The following is a 25,249-nucleotide window of genomic DNA, read 5'->3' as shown; positions in this document are numbered from 1 at the left end:
ATGATAGATAGTAGGAGTTGCAAGCATGGCGTGAGAGAGTTGGCTGACTTTGATGAACTCCATCATTCTTTGAAACTCCTTCTCTTTCACAGCTTTTGTGTCCACAAAAGAAGCGAAGTTATTCTTCTCATAGATGAACCCACTTGGTGAAGTGTATTTCTTCATTGGCGCCATTGTAGTTTAGAGAAAAAGCTTGAAGAAAGTATAAACTTGTGTTTGCGCAGAGAGAGTAGAGGGTTTGTGAATTCGAAAGAGTAAGATGAAATGAAAATAAGTTAAACCACTTAAATACTTTCTCAGAAAATTGTTGTGATTGGCTGAGAAATTACCGTTGAGAAGAAATTACTCTTATTAAACTCTACAAAAATTACACACACGATCGTGTGTATAAAGCAGGAGAGAGATAAAAGAAATTTCAACGGCTCAGATCCAATAATATTTTCAACGGATGAAATAAGTGCCCCTTTTAAACTTCCTATTCAACTGATGATGATCAGTTGAAAGTGTTTTCAACTAGTGTCATCAGTTGAATGAAAAACAAAACAAGAGGATATTGTTTCAAACATCAGTTGAAATCATTTCACTAGTTCATCAGTTGAAATATTACAGACTTTATCCAGAATTATAACTGACTTAATTTTGATAAATCAAAATCAATTAAATTCTGGCTGCCAAATTACAGAAAAATTCACTATAAATTAGGAGAAATTTAACATACCTAATTTACTTACCAACCTTGTGAATGTGGATTCATCAAGAGGCTTTGTGAAAATATCTGCAATTTGTTCTTCACTAGGAACAAAATGCATTTCAACAGTACCAGCCATCACATGTTCTCTTATGAAGTGGTATTTGATGTCAATATGCTTCGTTCTTGAGTGTTGTACTGGATTTTCAGTTATAGCAATAGCACTGGTGTTGTCACAAAATATTGGGATTTTTGAGAGATTTAAACCATAATCAAGTAATTGATTTCTCATCCACAATATTTGTGCACAACAGCTTCCAGCTGCAATGTATTCAGCCTCAGCTGTAGAGGTTGATACAGAGTGTTGCTTTTTGCTAAACCAAGAAATCAGCCTATCACCAAGAAATTGACATGTGCCTGTTGTACTTTTTCTATCAATTTTGCATCCTGCAAAATCAGCATCTGAATAATTAGATCAAATCCAGAGTCTTTAGGGTACCAAATACCAAGATTTGGTGTTCCCTTAAGATATCTGAATATTCTTTTTATATAAATAAGATGTGATTCTATAGGATCAGATTGAAATCTAGCACAAAGGCATGTAGAAAACATAATATCTGGTCTACTAGCTGTCAGATATAAAACAGAACCAACCATGCCTCTATAATTAGAGATGTCCACAGATTTCTCATTAGGACTTAACTCTAATTTGGTGGTTGTTGGCATGGGAGTCTTAGCTTCTTTGCAATCCATTAAATCAAACTTTTTAAGTAGATCATAGATGTACTTAGTTTGATTTATGAATGTACCTTCCTTTACTTGTTTAACCTGTAAACCAAGAAAGTAGGTGAGCTCTCCCATCATGCTCATTTCATACTGACTTTTCATTAGATTAGCAAACTTTTTGCAAAGTCTCTCATCTGTAGAACCAAAAATTATATCATTTACATAAACTTGAACCAGAATAAAGGCACCATTTACATTTCTGTAAAATAGTGTTTTATCCACAGTTCCTCTGGAAAAATGATTATCTAACAAGAATTGAGATAGAGTGTCATACCATGCCCTTGGTGCTTGCTTTAGTCCATAAAGTGCTTTTAATAAAAAGTAAACATACTCTGGAAATTCTGGATCTTCAAAACCAGGAGGCTGACTGACATAGACCTCCTCTTCCAGTTCACCATTTAGAAAAGCACTTTTGACATCCATTTGATAAACTTTAAAGTTTGCATGAGCAGCATAGGCCAAGAAGATTCTTATTGCTTCCAATCTTGCAACTGGTGCAAAAGTCTCATCAATATCAATTCCTTCAGATTGAGAGTATCCTTTAGCAACAAGCCTTGCTTTGTTTCTGGTGACAACTCCATTCTCATCCACCTTGTTTCTGAATACCCACCTTGTGCCTACAATTGTTCTGTTTTTAGGCTTGGGTACCAGCTTCCATACATTGTTTCTCGCAAACTGATTTAATTCTTCTTGCATAGCAAGAACCCAAGCAGCATCTTTGAGAGCATCTTCTATGACTTTAGGTTCATCCTGTGAAAGGAATGCACTATACAAACACTCATCTTGAGTTGCTCTTCTTGTTTGTACAGATGCATTTGCATCTCCAATAATTAGCTCAAAAGGATGATCCCTTGTCCATTTTCTTTGTGGTGGAAGTGATTGATGTAGCTTCATTGTTGAAGTTCAGGTTTCCATGTTGGAAAGCTCCCCCTAAATTTGACATCTCATTATTTCTAGATTGATTGAAATTTTGAGACATTCTTTCAACTGATGATCCTTGAGGTGTTTCAACTAATCCTTCCAATGTAGTTTCAACTGATGCTTCAGTTGAATTTTCAATAGCAGTTGTTTCTTGTACCAGTGAATCATCAGTTGGAATATTAATTCCAGGATTAATTCCAGCATTCTGAACAGTGTCATCATAATCATCATCACTGTCATACAGATCACTTTCACCCTCATTCTCAAATTTGAGATTATCATGAAATCCTTCATCTGTCAATCCTTGGATCTTTTTATCATCAAAAAATACATGAATAGATTCCATAACAATGTTGGTTCTCAGATTGTATACTCTAAAAAATTTTCCATCAGAATATCCAACAAAAATAGCTTCATCTGCTTTGGCTTCAAATTTTCCAAGATTTTCACCTTGATTTCTTAGAACATAACACTTGCACCCAAATACATGAAGAAAGTTAATTGATGGCTTCTTTCCTTTGAAGAGTTGAAAAGGAGTTATATTGTGAGGTTTGGTAATTAGAGAAATATTTTGAGTAAAACAAGCAGTGTTCACAGCTTCAGCCCAAATATAGGTTGGAAGTTGAGCTTCATTAATCATGGTTCTTGCAGCCTCAATAAGAGTTCTATTCTTTCTTTCAACTACACCATTTTGTTGTGGAGTTCTTGGTGCAGAGAACTCATGAATGATTCCCTTTTCTTCACAAAATTCTTTCATCACAGAATTCTTGAATTCTGTTCCATTGTCACTTCTTATCCTTCCAACTTTGACATCTGGATTGTTGTTTAATGCCCTGATATGATTGATGATGATTTTCCCAGCTTCATCCTTAGAATGCAGGAAGAAAGTCCAAGTAAATTTTGAAAAATCATCAACAATCACTAAGCAATATTTCTTCTTTGAGATGGAAATTATGTTGACTGGTCCAAATAAATCCATATGCAAAAGCTGAAGGGGCTTCACAATTGATGAAAGAGATTTGCTTTTGAAAGAGCTTCTCTTTTGCTTTCCTTGCTGACAAGCTCCACACAAACTATCTTTGGAGAATTCCAGCTTTGGTATTCCTCTTACCAAATCCTTTTTAACTAATTCATTCAAGGTTTTGAAATTTAGATGAGACAACCTCTTGTGCCATAGCCAACTGTCATCAGAGCTTGCTTTGCTGAGCAGACTTTACAGAATTGAAGTCAGCTACATACACATTTCCTTTCCTTTGTCCAATTAGAACTACATTGTTGTCATCTCCTTTGGTGACAACACAGGCTGCAGGAGTGAAATTAACTTTGTAACCTTTGTCACAGAGCTGACTGATGCTAAGCAAGTTGTGCTTAAGACCAGACACCAATGCAACTTCATCAATGATGACATTCTCTTTTGCAATCAAGCCATATCCCATAGTATATCCTTTGCTGTCATCTCCAAAGGTAATGCTAGGGCCAGCTTTCTCTACAAACTTTGTGAGCAGGAAAGAATCACCAGTCATGTGCCTGGAGCATCCACTATCCAAGTACCACAAATTTTTCTTATGGTTTCCCTGCACACATTTCAAAAATAGATCAAGTTGATTTTGGTACCCAAATTGCTTTGGGTCCAGATTTGTTAGTCTTAACAGCTTTTCCCTCATTCTCAACTTTTCCCTTGGATTGAACTAGTTCAATCTTTGGTTTTGGTTGAGAGATTGGAACATCAACATTGTTCTTAAACATAGGCATTTGAGGTATGCATACATTGTTCATGCCATGCAAATTTGAATGGAATTGAGGCATGTTAAAAGCATTGAAATATGGATTGAACATTGAATGGAATTGAGGCATGTTAAAAGCATTGAAATATGGATTGAACATGTACGGCATGCTGGGCTGAGAATATGAATTATGAGGCAATAAACCAGGCATCATATTCATAGCAGATAAATTCATGTGAGGAACAGATGTCATAGGAATAGGCAATGATAGATTAGGAGCAATCACAGTTTTACAGTTAGCAGATAAATGATTTACACTACCACATTTACTGCAGGTTTTCCTAGGGGCACTAGCATTGGGTGTGTAATTAGTGTGCTTGTTAACTCCTATTTCACTATTTCTATTTCCCTTCTTCTTCTTAGTCTCTTCTGATTTATGCTCACTAGCATCCAACTTCTTCTTGTTCTTATTACTGGAGTTAAGAGTGTTGTTAACACTATCACTTGTCTCAGAAGAACTATTCTCACCTTTAACAAAGTTCTTTTTAATAGGACCATATTTCTTGTTGAGCTTCTTGAGAACTTTCTTGTCAACTGGTGAGTTTTTGTTCAACTGATGACTCTTGATAACGCTAAAGTCCGTTCGGGTGCTCCCTCCGCCGTGAGCGGTTGTTCTGCGGTGTTGCTGCTGGATGGGCACCTGCAAGACAACACCGGAGGGGGGTTTTGGCCCCGCGGCGCCTCCCGCGTGAGAATCAGTAACGGCTTCGGGATTAATGAACAGTAAATTAGGTTATCTATGTGTGTGGGGGAAGAATATATGGTGGTTGTATGGTGGCTTGGTGGCTTTAGTGTTTGTTTATAGCTGAGTGCATGTGTGTGTAGTATGAATGTGTGGAAGAATGTAACCCTTAAACCCTTGATCCTTGGCCTATTTATAGGACAAGGATTAGGGTTTTGAGGGTATGTACCTTGGATCCCGATCGTCCATTTGTAGGGGCTGGATGCTTGACACCTGTCCAGGTGTCAGCTGTGGAATAGTGTTTTGGAATGTTTCCACAATTGTCTCTTCTGATCAGTAGTTGACCGTTAGGTACTGTCCTTGTTATGTCAGACTGCAGCTTGCTCGGGTGTTGGCTTGGACTCTTGTGTCCTGGTCCGGAGGATGGATAGGTTGCATCTGGGTCCGGGATCCCGTTCAGGGTCCGGGGTCATCTTCAAGGGTCCAGGACCATCTTCAGGATCCGGGGTTGTCTTCAGGGTCCGGGGTACGGATTAAAGGGGTCCGGGTTATACCCTATCATTTGCCCCCCACTCCCTTATACAGATTCTCTGTGTGAGGGAGTAGAGTGTATGTTCTAGTCCGGATAGATGGTGGAGGAGAAGAGGTCTTTCTTTTGCCCCCATGTCCGGATTGGTCCGAATTTAGGAGAGAAAAGTTTGCTTTTGCTCCTCTATCCGGGTTGATCCGGACAATGTTGAGACGTTCTGTCTTTGTGCCCCCCTGTCCGGGGTGTGTTCTTTTCTCTTGCCTCGAGGCTTGATGGACCCGGATCCGGGTTGGTCTTGCTGTTGGTGTAGTCCGGGTTGGTATGATAGTTCCCTGGGAAGTTGGGGTTTGTTCGGTTTTGAAGAATTCGTCCGGATCAAGCGGAATGTGAACGGTTTTGTGAAGTATACTGGGATTCGAAGGGTTGTTTGCAACGTCATTATTTGTTTTAAATCTTGAATGTGCACAGTTTTTTAGGAACGTAATGATGACAACTGTAGTAACCCTCTCTTGCCCCAATACCGCGCTGCCACGTGTCTTTTGACACCTCCCCTATAAATAGAGGTCTGAGTCTTCTTCATCATTTTTTACTGTTTTTCTCTAGATTTCTTGGTGATTCTTGCTCTGGTTTCTTCGCCGTAGCCTTTTGTTGCCGTTTTCTGTTCTCTTCGTCGGCCGTCGTCGCGCTTTTTTCACGTGAGTTCTTCTCCCCTTTCCCACCGCTGTTTATAAATCCCGTATCTTGCTTTGTTCTTTTGGTTTTGGAATGTGGATTCTTGCTATGCTTTGGTCTGTTACGCATATGCCATATGTTTTGCTTTGTTTTTGTATACGCCTGGGTTTTGGGGGTTTGAACTGGAAATGGTGGTTCTTGGCTGTTCTTGATAAATATGTGTATGTATAGGTGTGTATATGTTAGGGCTTTGTGTTTGATCCTGTTTTGTGGTTTGTTTTGGCGTGGAACTTGTTTGTGACTCTTAAGATTCCCTGGGTTTGGCATTGGGTCCGGGTAGGAGTCTGCTTTTCTCGCTGGGTAGGTCGGGATTTGGGTTGTGGTACAGGTTGTTTGATGATCCGGATTGGATGATAAGTTCGGATGTGTCTCATCTTCTTTGAAAGGAAACGATGATCTTTCTCTGAAAGTGGTACGGGTCCGGGCTGTTGACCGAGTCCGGATTGAGTCATTACCTTAATGATCACTAGGTGTAGGCTTGGATCCGGACCAATGTAAAATTTGCTTTTAATATGTGGGGTGATTAAAACTAATCCGGGTTTATTGTTTGATATAGGTAAATGGTCCGGGTCCCTTGGTCAGAAAGATTAGTGTTGACAGGCGTTCCCGGAGAAACCGAGGGTTCTAGTGACAGTGATCTTGACGCAAACCAAACATTAGCTGATCATATCCGGGTTCGGATGGAGAAATCTGCATCGACCTCATCCCGGGTTATTTTGGGTAGACTTGAGGTTGTTGAGGTAGAGCCAAATCAGCTGATATCCACTCCGGATGGATTGTGGTTCGAAACAAAATCGTACTTTATCAAGAAACCATCGAGGGTTCCGGATGAGTATTACTATAGGAGTTTGAGGGGTTGTTACCGGGATAGGCATCCGCATGGCGCTCTTGACCCTTATAATAAGGAGGATTTTGATAGGAGATTTGAAAAGTTGCCGGTGAACCGGGCTCCTTTTGCGCTGAAACCCGACCTTGCGGAGGCTCTGAGAGAGGTTATGGATCGGTCCCTACGAGTCGCTTTCCAGTTGCCTCCGGAGGTGGAATGGAGATGGCCAGAACCCGGAGAGAGGATTTACCACCGGCCTTCGGATGGGTTTGTTCCGGTGTGGCTCGAACACCTTAGGTCCGGGTGGGGTCCCCGCTGGCATAATTTTTTCAGGCATTTATGTAAGTATGTGTACCGATGCTCCCCGATGCAAATCACCCCAAATGGGATTAAGTGGATGTCTTGGTTCTTGATTTGCTGTAACCAACAGAACCTCCAACCGACCTTTAAGCTTTTTCACCAGCTCTTCCTTTTGGTGAAGTCCGGGCAGCAGCCCCTTTATGAGCTGCGTTTCCGGGCGGCGGAGTGCGGCTATCCGGACGCAATTCCTAAACCGGTGGTTCACAAGGACTCTTTGAAATATTGGAATCAGGAGATCCTCTTGTTGAAGGGCCTTGACTTGGGGTATATGCCGTATATTGCCACGTCCGGGGTGGTGACTGACTTTTCTCCCCCGGTTTTGGAGGGTGAAGCTCAGAAGCAAGTTTTCGAGTTTTGCCGGGTTATGAAGCATCAACTTACCCGGGACTCGTTCATGCAATATGATCAGTTGCATGAATGGGGCTGTAAGCTTTCTCTTTTTTCCTTTTGCCTTAGTCTTTTATTTCTTGTTCTAATTGTTGTAGTCGTTTCTTGCTCCGAGTCTTTGGTTTGGTTTTCTTTATCCGGATTGTCTGAGTTGACTGATTTCATTCTCCGGGTTGTTTTTGCTAATCTGATTTTTTGGTTTGTTTCAGGTCTTCCCCATTTTGATCCTGAGCGTTGGGCGAGGATGTCTTCTGATGCATATGCTTCGATGTTTTTGGGTTTGGGGAAGGCCTATGTCACGAATGTTCCCAAACCGAAGGTGGACCCGGCGGTCGCGTCCGGGTCATCCAGCCATCCGGTCCCGGAGAAAGGGGCGGTTGTGGAGACGTTGGCTGCCTCCGGGTCTGTGAATCCAAGTCCGGGTTCCGAGAAGTCTTCTAAAAATAAGAAGAAGAGGAAGAAAGAGGAGAGAAAAGCAGAGAAGGCTGAGAAAAAGGCTGCCCGGGTCAAGCTTACTCCGGGTTCGTCGAAGGGGAAAGCTATTGCTGCCATGGAGTCTAAATTGTCTGGCGATCAAGTAGGTGACCATTCAACTTGGGGTGCTGCCAATATTATGACCACAATGGCTCCTGCTGAGGAGTGGGAGAGAATGACTAAGTCCGGGTTGTTGAGGACTTTTAACGAGGCCGTCGCTCATTGGGGGAAGGTATGTGTTTCTACTTGTTCTTGAACCTTTTGCGTTTTTTCTGCGTCCTTAATTCCTTCCTTTTTGTTTCCGCAGTTGGGGGCTACCGTTGCTTGCTTGGCTAATATGGCTGTGGAAGTTGAAGGTAGCGATCAAACTCAGTTGGAGGAGCAGCAGGCCCGGATCTCGGCTCTGCAGACCGAGGTTGGAAATGTGAAGGTGTTGATGTCCGGGATGCAGACTTCTCTGAAGAAAAAGGGGGATGATCTTGTGGCTGCGGAATCTCGGAGTGCGACTTTGCAGACGGAGAAGGAGAAGGCCGAAAAGGATGCTGCTGATCTCCGGGCGGAGGTAGAGAAGTTGAAGAAAGAACTTGCTGAGAGGGAGCCCGAGGAGGCTGTGATTGAGAAGTACAAGAGATCTGCGGAGTATGACAAAGCCTTGGCCGGAGCTGGGATCCCGGAGGTGATCCGGAGTTGGAAGATTGCCGAAAAGCATATAAAGACGGATCCGGAGGCTAGCTTTGAGAGTTTCTGGCAGTTGTTCCTTAAGGCTAAGAAGGATATTGAGAAGGGGCTCCCAGAGCCGGACTTTTATGAGGGCCCAACTCCGAGTTTTATCCCTCCTGTGGCCAATCCGGATTCTGGTGCGAATCGTGTCGCTGTGCGAACTGAGGCTTCTCCGGAGAAGCAGGATGAAGAGCAGCCCGAGGATGAGCAACCTAAGGACGAGCAGCTTGAGGATGAAATTGACGAGCCCTCCGGAGATGAGGATTTAGATTGATATTTCGGGGTTTATGCCCTTGTAATCTTTTGATGTTTTTCTGAAAACTTGTTTCTGAATTGTTGATGTCTTTTGGGATCGTGTCCGGACATATCTTTGTCCGGATTGAATGCTGAACGTATCGTTGCTTTTGTTAAATATTATCATCTGCTTTTGTTCGTCGTTTTTGATATTTGTCTTTGATTTTGCTCTTAGAAAATTAATTCTAAGTACAAGTTGTGTAGCCTCCCGGACCAACCTCTTGACCTGGGTTGGATGAATGTTTTTAGTAGATATTGTATATGGTGGAAGCCGGATTGGTTCTTTGTAACCATATATATATAAATCCGGATTGATTGCTGTAGTAGCTTTGCTCTTAGTAAATGTATATGACTGGATCCGGATTGATTGCTTGTAAGTATATAACGGAATCCGGATTGGTTGCTTAAATAACTTTACCTTAGAAAATTTTTCCTAAGTAAATGTATATGTTGAACCCGGATTGATTGCTTGTAAATATATGTAATTGGGATCCGGATTGGTTGCTTAAGTAACTTTGCCTTAGAAAATTTTTCCTAAGTAAATGTATATGGTTGAACCCGGATTGATTGCTTGTAAATATATATAATTGGGATCCGGATTGGTTGCTTAAGTAACTTTGCCTTAGAAATTTTTTACTAAGTAAATGTATATGGTTGAACCCGGATTGATTGCTTGTAAATATATATAATTGGGATCCGGATTGGTTGCTTAAGTAACTTTGCCTTAGAAAATTTTTCCTAAGTAAATGTATATGGTTGAACCCGGATTGATTGCTTGTAAATATATATAATTGGGATCCGGATTGGTTGCTATCGAAATGCATAAATTCATAGAATGCAAAAGGATTGATATTTCATTGAGACGAAATGTTCACACAGCTTTAGAAAATGTCAAAATACATGATTGCTTTTTAGGTAAGTAGCTGCCATGATTTTTCTAGCTTACTGATAAAACTTCCTGAGCCTGAGGCCATGCCAGGTGTTAGATATTTCGGAGCCATCCATGTGCTCCAGTTTGTATGTTCCTGGCCTTAGCACTTCTTTGACCCTGTATGGGCCTTCCCACTTCGGCATGAGCTTTCCGGTGTTAGTTGGGTCCGAGGCTTCAGTATCCCGGAGGACGAGATCTCCAACTTGAAAGTTTTTAACCCTAGACTTTTTGCTGAAGTGATCCCGGGTCTTCTTCTTGTATTTTTCCATCTTTTCAATGGCTTGGTCCCGGACCTCATCCACTAAGTCTAGATTGACCCGGATTCCTTCCTCATTTGCCACTTCGTCGAAGTTAATTACTCTGTGGGAGGGGGATCCGACCTCGATCGGGAGCATTGCTTCTGTTCCGTAAGCTAACTTGAAGGGGGTCTCTCCGGTACTTGTCCGGGGGCTTGTTCTGTATGCCCAAAGGACGTGTGGTAGCTCCTCCGGCCATTTACTTTTGCTTTCTTCTAGTCTTTTCTCGATGCCCCGGAGAAGGATTCGATTCGTGACTTCTACTTGACCATTTCCTTGAGGGTATGTGACGGATGACTTCTTGTGTTTGATCCCTCTCTCTTTTAGATAGTTTTCGAAGTCCGAGCCTATGAACTGAGGTTCGTTGTCCGAAATCAGGACCCTCGGGAGCCCGAACCGCATTAGGATGTTGTCCATGAATCTTATGCAGTCCTGTTGGTTGATGGTTCTCATTGCCTTAGCTTCTACCCATTTAGTCATGTAATCAATTGAGACCAGTAAGTATCTGAGGTCTCCATTGGCCCGAGGGAAAGGTCCCATTATATCGATTCCCCAAACGGCAAATGGGATTGGGGATAGGACTGAGGATGGGAGGACCGGGCTCACCCGGGGCACATTGCTGAACAACTGGCAATTCTTGCATTTTTTCACGAACTCGACGGAGTCCTGATGAATCGTTGGCCAGTAGTAGCCTTGCCGGATGATTTTATATGCTAGGCCTTTTGCCGACATGTGGTCTCCACAGATTCCTTCGTGAACTTCTCTTAGACAATATTCGGCCTCCTCCGGACCTATGCATTTCAGGATTGGGGATGAGTAGGTCCGGCGGATGAGTGTTCCTTCTTCGACGAAAAATTTGGCCGCCTTAGCCTTCAGCCGTTGTGCTTTCCCCTTGTCTTCGGGAAGCTCTCCTTTCTCAATGTAGTTGATAAGGGGAGTCATCCAGTTAGGACCATCGTTAATTTCTGAAACTTCCTCATTCTCTATGGTTGGTTTGTGCAATTCTTCAAAATAGACCGAGCTGTCCAGGTCTGCCGAATTTTGAACCAACCTGGAGAGATTATCTGCTTCGGTATTGTGTTCCCTGTTAACTTGAAGAATTTTGTGTCCGGGGACCCGGGCTAGGTAGCTTTGCACCAAAGCTTGATACCTTGTCAGGATTGGATCTTTGGCAAGATATTCCCCGTTTGTTTGTCTGACAACAATCTGGGAGTCGCTATAGATGATTAGGCTCCGGATTCCCAAGGTCCTGGTCAGTCTTAATCCGGCAAGGAGGGCTTCATATTCCGCCTGATTGTTTGTAGCGGCAAATCCGAAGGAAATTGCTGTCTTGATTGTGAACCCGTCCGGGCTCTTCAGGATGAGTCCCGCTCCTGACCTCTCGGTAGTTGATGATCCATCTACATGGAGGATCCAGGAGTCCGGGTCCGGATCGGTTCTGTTCTCCGGTTCTGTATCCATGGGAGATGTTTTATTTTCTGGGAAGTTGCATTCTACAACGAAGTCGGCCAGGACTTGAGCCTTGACTGTTGTCCGGGGGAGGAAGGTGAGGCTATATTGGCTAAGTTCGATAGCCCAATTTACCAACCTCCCGGAGACGTCTGGCTTATGGATGATTTTCCTTAGGGGTTGATCCGTAATGACCCTGATTTCTCTTCCTTGGAAATAGTGTCTAAGCTTCCGGGAAGCGGTGATTAGGGCGAATGCAAACTTTTCTAAGTTAGGATATCTGATTTCTGCGTCTTTTAGAACTTGGCTAACATAGTAGACTGGTTTCTGTTGTCCAGATTCTTCTCTGATCAGGGCTGCCCCGACCGCCAGAGGTCCGGCGGAGAGGTATAGGTATAATGGTTCTCCAGGTAGGGCCTTGGTTAGGATTGGGGGTTTGGACAAATATGCTTTAATTTCTTCGAGGGCCTTCTGGCACTCCGGACCCCATTCCACCGACTTCTTGTTTTTTGCCCCCTTCAGTAGTCCGAAAAATGGAAGGCATCTTTCTGCAAGTTTTGAGACGAACCTTCGTAATGCCGCTAGGGATCCTGCTAGCTTTTGAACCTCTTTCTGGGTCCGGGGTGGCTGCATTTATTGGATTGCCTTGATTTTTTCCGGGTTGGCTTCAATGCCTCGGTTGCTCACCATGAACCCCAGGAATCTTCCTGCCTCGACCCCGAAGGTACATTTTTCCGGGTTGAGCTTCAGCTTAGTCCTTCTCATGTTCTCGAAACATTCTTTGAGATCCGAGATGTGCCCGGGTATTGAAGTGGACTTGGAAATAATATCGTCGACATAGCATTCCAGGTTCCTTCCCAGTTGATCTTTGAAGATTTCATTCATTGCTTTCTGGTATGTGGATCCGGCGTTCCTTAGACCGAAAGGCATTAGTTTGTAGGCATAAACTGCTCTATGAGTAATGAAGGCTGTTTTGGCTATGTCCGCCGGGTTCATCTTAACTTGGTTATACCCGGAGAAAGCATCCATAAAGCTTAGCATCAGGTGTCCGGATGTGGCGTCGATTAATTGGTCTATACTTGGTAGTGGATACGGGTCCTTAGGGCATGCCGAGTTCAGATCTGTGTAGTCAACACACATTCTCCATTTGCCATTTGCTTTCTTGACCATGACCACATTTGCCAGCCATTCCGGGTACTTAATTTCGCAGATGATATCCGCCTTCATCAGTTTTCCCACTTCTTCATCAATAGCTCTTTGTCTTTCCGGAGCGAAATTCCTCCGTTTTTGCTTCACCGGTTTCTTTTTCGGATCTACATCCAGGCTATGCATTGCTAAGGATTCGTCTAGTCCGGGCATGTCGTCCAGACTCCATGCGAAGACATCCGCGTAATCCCGTAGCAATTGGATGAGTTCTTCTTTGAAAATTGTTTCCAGGCCCTTCCCGATTTTGATTTTTCTGGAAGAGATGTTTTCCTCAAGGGTAATGGTCTCGGTTTCGACTGCGGCTTCGACCTTGGTCAATTCCTTTGCCGAGATCATTTGTTGGACCCGGGCATCCGTATTTTTGTCGAAGAAATCCTGCTCCGGGTCTGAGGTTGCCTTTTGGTTACTTTGTCCCGATTCGGGTTTGGTTGCTCCCGGGTTGGAGGTACCCGGGTTGAGGCCAATGACCTGGACTTCTCCTTTGGAATCTTTCTTCAGGTAAGGTCGATGCTTTTTGCTACTTTTTTGCTTCTGAAAAATGGCTGCTTTTCTCTTGTTGTCCAGGTGTGTTTCTGCCAATACTAGTGCTTGACTATAGCATACTCTGGCTGTTGCGGAGTCTCCTTTCACTTCTTGTAGGAGGAAGGTGTGTCTGTGACGTAGAATTTGATCATGTGGCTGACTTGGTTCGGGGCTGTTTCGAACCGGACCGGGAGATAAAGTGTGCCCAGGACCGGGACGATGCTATTCCCGAACCCATATAGAGGATCTTCCCTGTAGTCATTCATCCGGATGCTCCCTAACTGCATTCGATCCATGGTGTGTTTGAATAGGATGTTTGCTGAAGAGCCATTGTCTATCAGGATTCTCCGGACTTCGTTTTCGGCTATATCCAGGGTTACTACCAGAGCTTCATTATGACCCCGGGTGACTCCTTCAAAATCTTTGCTGCTGAAGGAAATGACCTGTTCGGGGAAGGCTTGTATGGATAGTGTTTCATGACAGGGGTCCGGGCTGGTAGGGGGAGAGCAGGACCCCCCTAGGACTACATTGACTACGTTCTTTTGTTTCCCGGATCCTTCCCCTTTGTTTATTGTGTTCCGGGCTATATATTGCCCCATGTTCCCTTTGCCGATCTGTTCTTCTATGAAATACTTTAGGGACATGCAATTTTCTGTTTTGTGGCCGTGCGTTTCATGGTAATCGCAGTGGCGGTTGGTGGGTCTGCTCTCGGGAGGAGTTTGCATGGGCTTAGGGGCGTAGTAAAAGGGTTTGTCCCGGATCTCTTTCAAAATTTCAGTCCGGGGTCGGTTGAGGGGAGTCCACTCCGGCTCCGGTTTTGATTCTCGTGTCGGCCTGTTAGGACCCGGATCGCTCCTGGAACCCCGTCTGGGTTGGGACGCTCCTTGTGACCCGGAGCCCTGGATGAAGTTGGTTTGTCTGTCGGGTTTGAATTTTTTGTCTTGATGGTATTCTTTTCTTGGTCTCTCTTCAGTTTGTTTTCCTTTCGAGCTGCCATTCCGGGTCATCCTCATGGCTTGAAGGACATCAGTTTTCTTAATAAACTTTGCTGCCATAGCGTATGCTGCCGCTAGGCTTTGGGGTTCCTTATTGATCAATTCTACGACATATCTCTCGTTGTTTTCTGGATCCAGGTTCCTCCGGAAGATACTCAAAGCTTCTCTTTCGTCTAGGCTGGATATTTTGTTGATTGCTTCCTGGAAACGTCTCATGTAGTCCGCAAGTGTTTCATTGTCGTATTGGCGGATTGTTTCCAGGTGGCACATGTGAAGTTCGTGGGTCTTGTTGGCTCGGAATCTCCGGAGGAAGGCTTCCCTGAAATCTTTCCAGGATCGGATGCTTCGGGACGGGATTCGGCTGAACCATCTTTGAGCCCCTCCTTTGAAGGTGGATGCGAAGAATCGGCACTTGGTCAGGTCATTGTAATAGTAGATCTGAGCTATCTGCTCAAAGTAATGTAGGTGTTCCTCCGAATCCCCTAGTCCGTTGAAGGACTCGAAGTTGTAGTGTTTCAGGCCTTTCTGTTGGGGAATGGACTCCAGGGAGTGACTGAAGGGGGTCAGGGTTCCCCCTATTTCGAGTCCGGAGTCATTCCCGATTTTTCGGTTGAGTTCATCTATCATGTCTCTTAGGTTGGTCTGTCCGGGTCCTTCGTTCTCATCATCGGAGAGGAGTTCGGGTGTTGCTTCTTTTCGATATCGCTTGGACCGGGATCCCTTTGTTAGTTTTTCTTCCTCCAGTTGGACCCGGAGGGCAATTTTTTGCTCCAGTTTTTCTTCTTCTTCTTTTCGGATCTGTTCTTTTCTTTCAGCCAAGATTTTCAGCCGGGTTTCCTCGCTTTCTTTTTGTTTCTTTTTCTTCGCTTTGTCTCCGATCCGGTCGAAGACGGAGCCCCGGGATTGACGACTGTTTCCGGAGTCCTCAGACTCGCCGATGTCCTCGAGCCTGCGGTTGCTTTCCCGGCGATCATGGTACTGCCGGATGGCTTCAGCCAACTCTACATTGGTGAGCTGGGACATGTGGAGGGTGGTGACCGGGACGTCGGTGTACTTGTATTGGCTCATTTCGATCGTGACCCGGGCATCATTAGGGTTGATTGTTTGGTTCTCCTCCGGATTCACATGGGTGAAAAGGGGTCCGGAGGCGTGATCCTGGTTCGGGTTGTCCTGGTCCGTCTGAGGGTTATCCGGGTTCTGGGGAAGACCCAGGTGGGAGCGTGTCCTTTTTGCCATAGATTCAAGCCCTCACTCAGGGTGTATGGTTGCTGTTTTGGTGATAGTGCACGTGGGTAGTATAAACAGAGACAGGATAACGGAGATGGTGTGCACAAGTAGTCAACTTACTACTTTGGGTTATGCTAGAAATAGTTAAAAGACAAGGTGTAAGGGGCTACGGGACAAACTTTTTTAATGAGCTACAGACAAAATTTTAGGGTTTTTCTTGGTTGGGGTTTGCTAACATAAACCTGGTCGGGAAAATCATATCTGAGGTGGTTTTGAGAGATTTGGGGTGGTTCAGGAGCTCAGGGGAGTGATCGGGGTTGCTTTTCGGGAATTTTCTTGGTGAGGATGGGTCCAGTGACTTGGTTCCCACAGGATAGAGATCAAAACCCCCTCATTCTAGCGCCAAATGATAACGCTAAAGTCCGTTCGGGTGCTCCCTCCGCCGTGTGCGGTTGTTCTGCGGTGTTGCTGCTGGATGGGCACCTGCAAGACAACACCAGAGGGCGGTTTTGGCCCCGCGGCGCCTCCGGCGTGAGAATCAGTAACGGCTTCGGGATTAATGATCAGTAAATTAGGTTATCTATGTGTGTGGGGGAAGAATATATGGTGGTTGTATGGTGGCTTGGTGGCTTTAGTGTTTGTTTATAGCTGAGTGCATGTGTGTGTAGTATGAATGTGTGGAAGAATGTAACCCTTAAACCCTTGATCCTTGGCCTATTTATAGGACAAGGATTAGGGTTTTGAGGGTATGTACCTTGGATCCCGATCGTCCATTTGTAGGGGCTGGATGCTTGACACCTGTCCAGGTGTCAGCTGTGGAATAGTGTTTTGGAATGTTTCCACAATTGTCTCTTCTGATCATTAGTTGACCGTTAGGTACCGTCCTTGTTATGTCAGACTGCAGCTTGCTCGGGTGTTGGCTTGGACTCTTGTGTCCTGGTCCGGAGGATGGATAGGTTGCATCTGGGTCCGGGATCCCCTTTAGGGTCTGGGGTCATCTTCAAGGGTCCAGGACCATCTTCAGGATCCGGGGTTGTCTTCAGGGTCCGGGGTCCGGATTAAAGGGGTCCGGGTTATACCCTATCAACTCTCATCAGTTGAAGCTTTGCTTTTCAACTGATGATCATCATTAGTATTCTCATCACCTGAACTGTTCTCAGATATCTCAAGAACTTTCTTATTCCTTTTCCATTCATTCTCCACAAAGGTTTCTCTACCTTGCATGTTAATGATATTAGTGGAAACATCTCTACCAGATTTCCATTTAGCAATAATCTCTTGTTCCTTATCAAGCTGTTTTCTTATGATCTCTTCTCTTTTCTGAACAACCAAGAGATCATCTTTGGTTGTCTGACACTCAATTTTCAGTTTCTCAAACTCAATAAATTGAGCTTCTAAAGCACTGTTTCTGTCACTAAGAAAGGTGTTAGCCTCCTTAATCCTACTATTTTCCTTAGTGAGAGATTTTAAAGAAACATGCAAACGATACAATTCTGTAGACATTTCATTTATGGTAGCATTGCATTCATCTTTAGTTAACTCAACTAAGTTTGTAGTGAATACCTGACTACTGCTTCCAGTGTTTTCTTCTTGATCTGTGGAGTTGGCCATTAGAGCTAGATTGACAAACTCCTCCTCTTCATCAGAATCATCCCCAGCTGCCTGATACTCTCAAGGTTTTGATGATCACACTGCCAGCAAGCTAATAGCATAAAACTAGTGCTTGTTACCGAGCTACCAAAGTTATATATACATGTGCTAACAGCTTGATATGTTTTAGTATTATGTTCAACTGTCAGCAAGCTTACAGGGTTTATCAGCAAGCTCACAGCATGAACAGGATAACAAATGGATAAGGATCAAAGTCGAAAAGCGTGGAGATTTATTAGGAATCGATTTGTAAGGACTTTAATATTTATATATGACTTATATAAATATTAGAGCTCAGTTTTTAAATCCGAATTTCAAACAAAAACGATTTCCTAACTTATAGGAGTTATATTTCAAATCATGTTTATCCTTTTAGACTCCTACTTCTATTCAAACTGTTTTGTTTTATAAACAAACGTTTACTGAGTTGTTTCAAACGTCTTTATGCTTTTACTCAGTAAATATACATTGTTCAAACGTTCATTATTCAAGCAAATTAAACATGAGGTTGTTAAGCCAAGAACGTTGGATAATTTGTTGAATTATGACCGTTGGAATGGTTGTATAAATACTTAAGTGTGGTTTCCATTTTCATTAACAAGAACATACTTCAAGCTTCTGAAATACAACATACTTTCATTGCAAAATCTTTACTTGAGCTCTAGTACTTATATTTGAATATATATCTATATTGAGTTCATAGTTTTGGTTGTATTACACTCATACATTGTATTGTTCAAGGTGTAATGTTTTGTTGCTGTGTATCCAGCTTGTGAAACAAGGGGACTAGTTAGCTAGAAGAGTATACTTGGGAAGTATAGGTCTTGGAGAGCTTTTGGTTCGTGGTTCAGGGGTTTCAGCAAGCTGATAACAGGAACAAGGGTTAAAGCGAGTTATATTATTGAATCATTGTAATTGTTAACATTGTTGATTAATAATATAATCTCTTACCAGTTGGTAGGGGACCAGGACGTAGACCATTAGGGTTAGGGGTCGAACCTGGCTAAAATTTTCTGTGTTGCTAGCTTACTGATTATATCTGTTTTGCATTGCATCTGCATTGTTAGCTAGCTGACTGTTTACTCTGATAATTAACAGCAAGCTGTCTGTGACAGTTTAACTATTCGGTAACATTTAAAAATCGGTCATATTAGCCATAACACCTATTCACCCCCCTCTAGGTGTGTAATTTCAATTGGTATCAGAGCTGGGTTTGTACTAATACTTCTGTAACAGGAATAGTATCGATCGATATGGCTGATAACTTTCAGGGAAAGTCTGATTTTAGAGCTCCTCTCCTCACTGGTTCTGACAACTACAATTGGTGGAAAGGCCAAATGGAGGCTCATCTATCCAGAGATCCCCTTATGCAAAGAGTTGTGCAGAGAGGTCCTTATGAATATCTCGACAAAGATGGCAAAGTCAAGGATGTTGATGTTCTCACGGTTGACGAGCTATCAAAGGTTGCTGCCAACGGAAAAGCAAGGAGTACACTTATCAATGGGCTGAATCAAGCTGAATATGACAAAGTCTCTTCTCTCAAAACAGCTAAGGAAATTTGGGATGCATTGGAGACATATCATGAAGGCTCACAAGGCTTAAAGAAGGTCAAGCTCGGAAAGCTCATGAAAGAATTTGGAAGCTTCGCTATCAAGAAGGGAGAATCCATTCGGGAAAGCCAAGCTAGATTCCAAGTTACTCTTAACAGCCTTGAAAGACTTGGCAAAAAGATTCCTCAATCGGAAATCAACATGAATATTCTAAATGCAGCTCCATTCGAACATGGTGCCAAGGTCACAGCATTGGAATCAGCTCTCAACATTGATACTATGGATCACCTAGCTATATTTGGTGAGTTGGAACAATTTGAAGCTAAGATTGAAGCTAACAGCTCAGAAAGCAGCAAGCTGCCAACAGAGAAAATGAAGAATCTTGCACTGCACTCCTCTGTCAGCAAGCTGGAAACGGATGAGGAAACAGAATCAGATGAGGATCTAGCTCTTATGTCCAGGAAAATCAAGAGAATGATTGAAAAGAAAAATAAAATAAAAAGAGAAAAGGGCAAAGCTTTTGGTGCAAAGAAAGATCCAAAGGATGATGCATGTTTCGAATGTGGCAAGAAAGGACATTTCAAAAAGGATTGCTACAAGCTCAAGAACAAGCCAAAGCCGCCTAGACAGCAAGCTGATTTCAGGAACAAAAAGAAATTCAAGGCACTTCTAACTTGGAGTGATGATGAAGATGAATCAGCTTCTGAGGATTCAAGTGATGAGTTGGTGAACTTGGCTCTTGTTGGTCTTGATGGCTCAATGGAGACAACTGATTCAGATTCAGAGACTAATAGTGAGGTACATTCTATTAATTCTGAATTACATTCTATTGATACAACATCTTGTGAACTAACCATGCAGGATAAGAGTTGTCTATCAATTATGGAGCTCATTGATCTAAAGAATGAGAACTATGAGCTCGAGAAAGAAAATGTTTATTTGAAGAAAGTCATAGGTGATTTCTTGAATGAAAAGAGTGCCAAGGCTAATAGTGGAATCATTGCTACTCTCAAGGAGCAAATCTCACAATTTGAAGGGAACAACATGCAAATCCAAAGAAGGAATGATACACTCATGAAGGAACTCAGCTCGCTGAGAGCAGATCTTAAAGCTAAGGATGCAAGCTTGGAGGCATTCGAGTTAAGCAAAACCCAAAGCTTAGCTGAAATATCTATTCAAGCAGAAAAGATCAAGTCATTGGAGCAAGAAGTTAAAGACCTTTAAAAAGCCATGGGAAAGTTTGTTCAAGGAGAAGAAAGTCTCAAATCTATGATGAAACAAGCTAAAGGTTCTCATGATAAAGGAGGCATTGGTGCAGCTTCTACATCCACATCTTCAATGAAATATGAAGGGAAAAATGGCATTCCATACAATTATGCCATGCCTTGGGTGACTTGTCATAAGTGTGGAAAGAAGGGCCATCTTGCTAATAATTGTCCAATGAAGAATACTCAATCAGCAAGCTGGAGAAGGAAGTCAGCTCACAGGCAGTATGCTGACAACAGAAACAGACAGAAGACAGCTCTAGGACAGTATGCTGATAAGACCAGCAGAACATGGAAGAAGAGTTCTAAAGTGGTCTAAATGTGGATAAAGAAATCTGATCTTAATGTTCTATATGTTTTATCAACTAACACTGCTGGACCCAATAAAATATGGGTATCAAAATGTTGAGTGTTTTGTGTTTGTTTTGTAGGTTTGTCTCGTGTCTAAAGTAAAGCCAAATCAATGGATAGTGGATAGTGGATGCACTAGGCACATGAGTGGAGACAAATCTCAGTTTCTAAGCTTAAAGATGAAGAAGGGTGGATGTGTCACAATTGGTGATAGCAAGACTCTTCCTATTCTTGGCAAAGGAACTATAGGTAATAGTATCATTTCTATTAACAAGGTACAATATGTTAAAGGTCTTACTTATAACTTGCTTAGTATAAGTCAGTTATTTGATGATGGTCATATTGTTAACTTTGGTAAGGATAAATGTACTATACTTGTTGGTGCTAATAAAACTCCTCTAGTTGCAAAACGAGAAGGAAATATATATGTTTTGAATTTTGAAGAACAGGAGGCAGGTGTTTGTTTAGCAGCTGTGGATAATAATCCAGAAATTTGGCATAGAAGGCTTGGACATGCTCATATGGATCATCTCAGCAAGCTGTCAGCAAAGGAGCTTGTTCGAGAATTACCAAAGCTTAAGTATGTCAAGATGGAGACGTGTTCTGCTTGTCAATTGGGAAAGCAAACAAGGACTCCACATAAGGCAAAGAAAGTGGTATCTACTTCTAAACCTTTAGAGCTTCTTCACTTGGATCTCTTTGGTCCCGAAGCTTTTAAGAGTATTGGAGGTAAACAATATGCCTTTGTTATTGTTGATGATTATTCTAGATTCACTTGGGTATTATTCTTGCGTACTAAAGATTGTGCTTTTAGTGAATTTGAGAAACTAATCAAGTTGCTTGAGAACAAACTAGATACAAGACTTGTAGGTATTCGAAGTGATCATGGTGGGGAATTCCAAAAAGACTTCATTACTTATTGTGAAGAAAGAGGAATCTCACATGAGTTCTCAGCACCTCGTACACCTCAGCAAAATGGAGTTGTAGAGCGTAAGAACAGGTCCTTACAAGAAACAGCTAGGACATTGCTGCGGGAGAGCAAGCTACCAAGAAGCTTTTGGGCAGAAGCTGTCAACACAACAAGCTATGTTCTTAACAGTGTGCTTTTCAGGCCAATTCTCAACAAGACTCCTTATGAATTGCTAAGGAAAAAGAAGCCTAACATCAGCTACTTCAAGGTCTTTGGATCTAAGTGCTTCGTACTCAAAACCATTGATAGGGATGGTAAATTTGACTCTAAATCTTATGAAGCTATATTTTTGGGTTATTCTTTAACAAGTCATGCTTATAGAGTGTATAATCTTGCTAAACATGCTGTTGAAGAGTCTATTGATGTTTCATTTCAAGAGTCTACTGATGATCTTGCAAGAGACGAGGAAGAATGTGCAGGTACAGGTACTAGCAGCAAGCTGACAGTGTAGGAAACTGGAAATCAGCAAGCTGACAAGTCACCTGCCAAAACTTCAGAAGGCAATAAAGCTACTGAAACCACTCCGTCTCTTGAAGAAACTTTGGACAAGATGTCAAAGCTCACATTGGATGAATCCAGAGGTCAAACTTCATCAGCAAGCCAAAATGTTGTTGATGAGACTCCTCCTAGGCAGACTACAAGGAATGAAGAGGTCATAGCTCAACATAATCTACCAAAGTCAACTAGAACAGTGAGGAATCATCCTCCTCAGTTGATCATTGGAGATAAATCAGCTGGAATCAAGACAAGGAAAGCTCAAGCCAACATTTGTGCTTATGCTGCCTTCATTGCTCAAGAGGAACCAAAGAATGTTCAAGAAGCTTTACAAGATGAAAATTGGATCATGGCAATGCAAGAAGAACTCAATCAATTCGTAAGATGTGATGTTTGGGAACTTGTAGATCCACCAAAGGATGCTTCAATTGTTGGAACCAAATGGGTGTTCAAGAATAAAGTTCATGAATTTGGTACTATCACTCGGAACAAAGCTAGACTTGTTGCACAAGGATACAATCAGCAAGAAGGGATTGATTTTGATCAAACATATGCTCCGGTTGCAAGATTGGAATCTATTAGGATGCTATTGTCATTTGCATGCTACAAGAAGTTTAAGCTACATCAAATGGACGTCAAAAGTGCATTCTTAAATGGCTATCTAAAGGAAGAAGTCTATGTCAAGCAACCACCAGGATTCGAGGATGAAAAATATCCCAACCGTGTCTACAAGCTCAAGAAGGCACTATATGGATTAAGGCAAGCACCTCGGTCATGGTATGAAAGGTTAAGTGAATTTTTGATCAAAAATGGCTTTATTAGAGGTAAAATTGATCCTACTTTGTTCACTATCTTCAAAGGTCAAGATATATTAGTTGTTCAAATATATGTAGATGATATTATATTTGTATCTACTAATGACTCTTTGTGTAAGTGGTTTTCAAAGTGCATGCATAGTGAGTTTGACATGAGCATGATGGGAGAGCTCAATTATTTCTTGGGTCTCCAAATTAAGCAAACTCCAGAAGGAATTTATGTGCATCAATCCAAGTATATCAAGAATCTACTCAAAAGATTTGGATATGAGAATATCAAGGCGAAATCAACACCAATGAGCGTTGTCAGCAAGCTGCAGACAGCAGATGAAAATGGTAAAGATGTTGATATTCGAATGTATAGAGGTATGATTGGTAGTTTACTTTATCTTACAGCCTCTAGACCTGATATTATGTATAGTGTTTGTGTTTGTGCTAGATTTCAAGCAAAACCAAAGGATTCTCACTTACAAGCTGTTAAAAGAATATTTAAATATTTAAGTGGAACCATTACTTTGGGTTCATTTTATCCTATCACAAATGCTTTTGATCTTGTTGGGTATAGTGATGCAGATTATGCAGGTAGTCAAACTGACAGAAAAAGTACAAGTGGTGTTTGTGCATTTTTGGGTCAAAGCTTAGTTTCTTGGTTAATCAAGAAGCAAACTTCAGTTGCTCTATCTACGGCTGAGGGGGAGTATTTAGCAGCTGGTAGCTGTTGCTCTCAAATGCTATGGATGAGACAACAATTGAAGGATTTTGGCATCAAATGCAAGCAAACTCCTATCTTCTGTGACAACACAAGTACAATCAACATTTCAGAAAATCCAGTCAATCATTCGAGGACAAAGCACATTGATGTTCGACATCATTTTCTGAGAGATAATGTTGCAAAGGGTGCTGTCAAGTTGATTTTTGTGGCTACAGCAGATCAGCTAGCTGACATCTTCACAAAACCTCTTCCTGAAGAACGATATGTCGTGCTAAGAAGGGAATTGGGCATGTGTGATGTGCAGTCAGCAAGCTAATAAGCTTGGTCCGGGTACTATCAGCTTACTCTCTGTACTTTACATATTGTTACTTATTTTTGCATGAGGGTCATTTCGAGAGTTTCTTGTTAGTTTCACTTCATAAATTAACTATCCGTTGTGTGAAGATTACCATGAATTTATGTGTTGAATATTGTTACGTGATTTTGTGCTAATCTATGTGATTTATGGTGGTATTTTAGAATTCAAATTTTAAGAGTTGCTATTTAAGTGGAAATCTGCTGAGACTAGTTACTTAGATTTTGTTAGAATAATTTGGTTGATATATCATGTCGTTTATAACCAAAATTAGTTTTACAAATATTATCCCTAAATCCTCTCCCGAGATCATTATCAAAAGATTTTTAAAATCTATCATCTCTCCGAGTCTATACGGTTTCCTCTTTAAAAGTCCTCAACAACCCACTAGGGTTTTATCTCTCTTCAAAAATTATCTCGTTCAAATCACCATTGCGACAATCGGAGCTCGGGTAGCTATGAAGAAGAAAACTAGGGCTTCAATGAAGACTTCAACCTCTGGTTCGGTCACCAAACGGAGGTTAATTGATGAGGATGATATCGACATTGATCCTGATTTGGTCGATATCGAAAGCAGCGATGAGAAGTCTGGGGCTCCTAAGGTGGAGAAATCGGGCAAGAAGGCTCGTTTGTCAGCTGAAGAGAAGCAGGATGCTCTGGGTCTCGACGATCGCAAGATCATTTTGGGGAAACCTCTATCGGGTAAAGCTTTCTTTAACTGTGGCGTAGTTAAGCTTTTCACTGATTTAGGTTTTGAGTCCTTTTTAATTGACATTCCTAAGATTTGCTATCCCACTCTCGTTCGTGAGTTTTATGTCAATCTTCAGTCGAATACATCGGGTCAGTATGTTTCTTACGTGAACAACACTAAAATCACACTGTCTTCTCTGTTTTTGAATGCGATACTGAAAACCCCTCCATCCCCTGTGTCGATTTACACTAAGCGTGGGTTTAAGCAGTTTGATGATTTTGATGTTAAAGAACAGTTTAATGTGTTGTTTGGGGTTGATGGTCCAGTAGACACCTTTCCCTCTACTACCTAGATTTTACCTCTAGCTCATGCTGTCTTTAGGGTATCTATTGAGAATTTGAGTCCTAGGTTGGGAACTCGATCAAATTTGTCTGCACAAGATGTTATTGTTGTTTCAATGTTGTTGGCTGGGAAACAATTTGATTTGGGTGATTTGGTTTTAAACAATATGGTTGCTGTTGTGGAAGGAAAAACCAATGCTGGTTTACCTTATGGGTTTCTCCTCACTCGGATTTTTGAGTGGTAT

At 42.2% G+C, this 25,249-nt stretch overlaps 2 protein-coding genes across 2 annotated transcripts; both read right to left on the bottom strand.

The window, feature by feature from the left end:
• Positions 1 to 10,125: 10,125 nt before the first annotated feature.
• On the bottom strand, positions 10,126 to 12,492 carry LOC108201321 (uncharacterized). Its single transcript, XM_017369615.1, has one exon. It carries the CDS (start codon positions 12,490 to 12,492, stop codon positions 10,126 to 10,128), a length of 2,367 nt encoding a protein of 788 aa, XP_017225104.1.
• Positions 12,493 to 13,691: 1,199 nt separating this feature from the next.
• On the bottom strand, positions 13,692 to 15,818 carry LOC108201320 (uncharacterized). The gene has a single exon (XM_017369614.1). The coding sequence runs from the start codon at positions 15,816 to 15,818 to the stop codon at positions 13,692 to 13,694; it is 2,127 nt and encodes a 708-aa protein (XP_017225103.1).
• Between the last annotated feature and the right edge of the window lie 9,431 nt (positions 15,819 to 25,249).

Source organism: Daucus carota, chromosome 9, assembly GCF_001625215.2.
Source record: "Daucus carota subsp. sativus chromosome 9, DH1 v3.0, whole genome shotgun sequence".
NCBI lineage: Eukaryota > Viridiplantae > Streptophyta > Magnoliopsida > Apiales > Apiaceae > Daucus > Daucus carota.
This window is presented reverse-complemented; position numbering and strand designations above follow the sequence as displayed.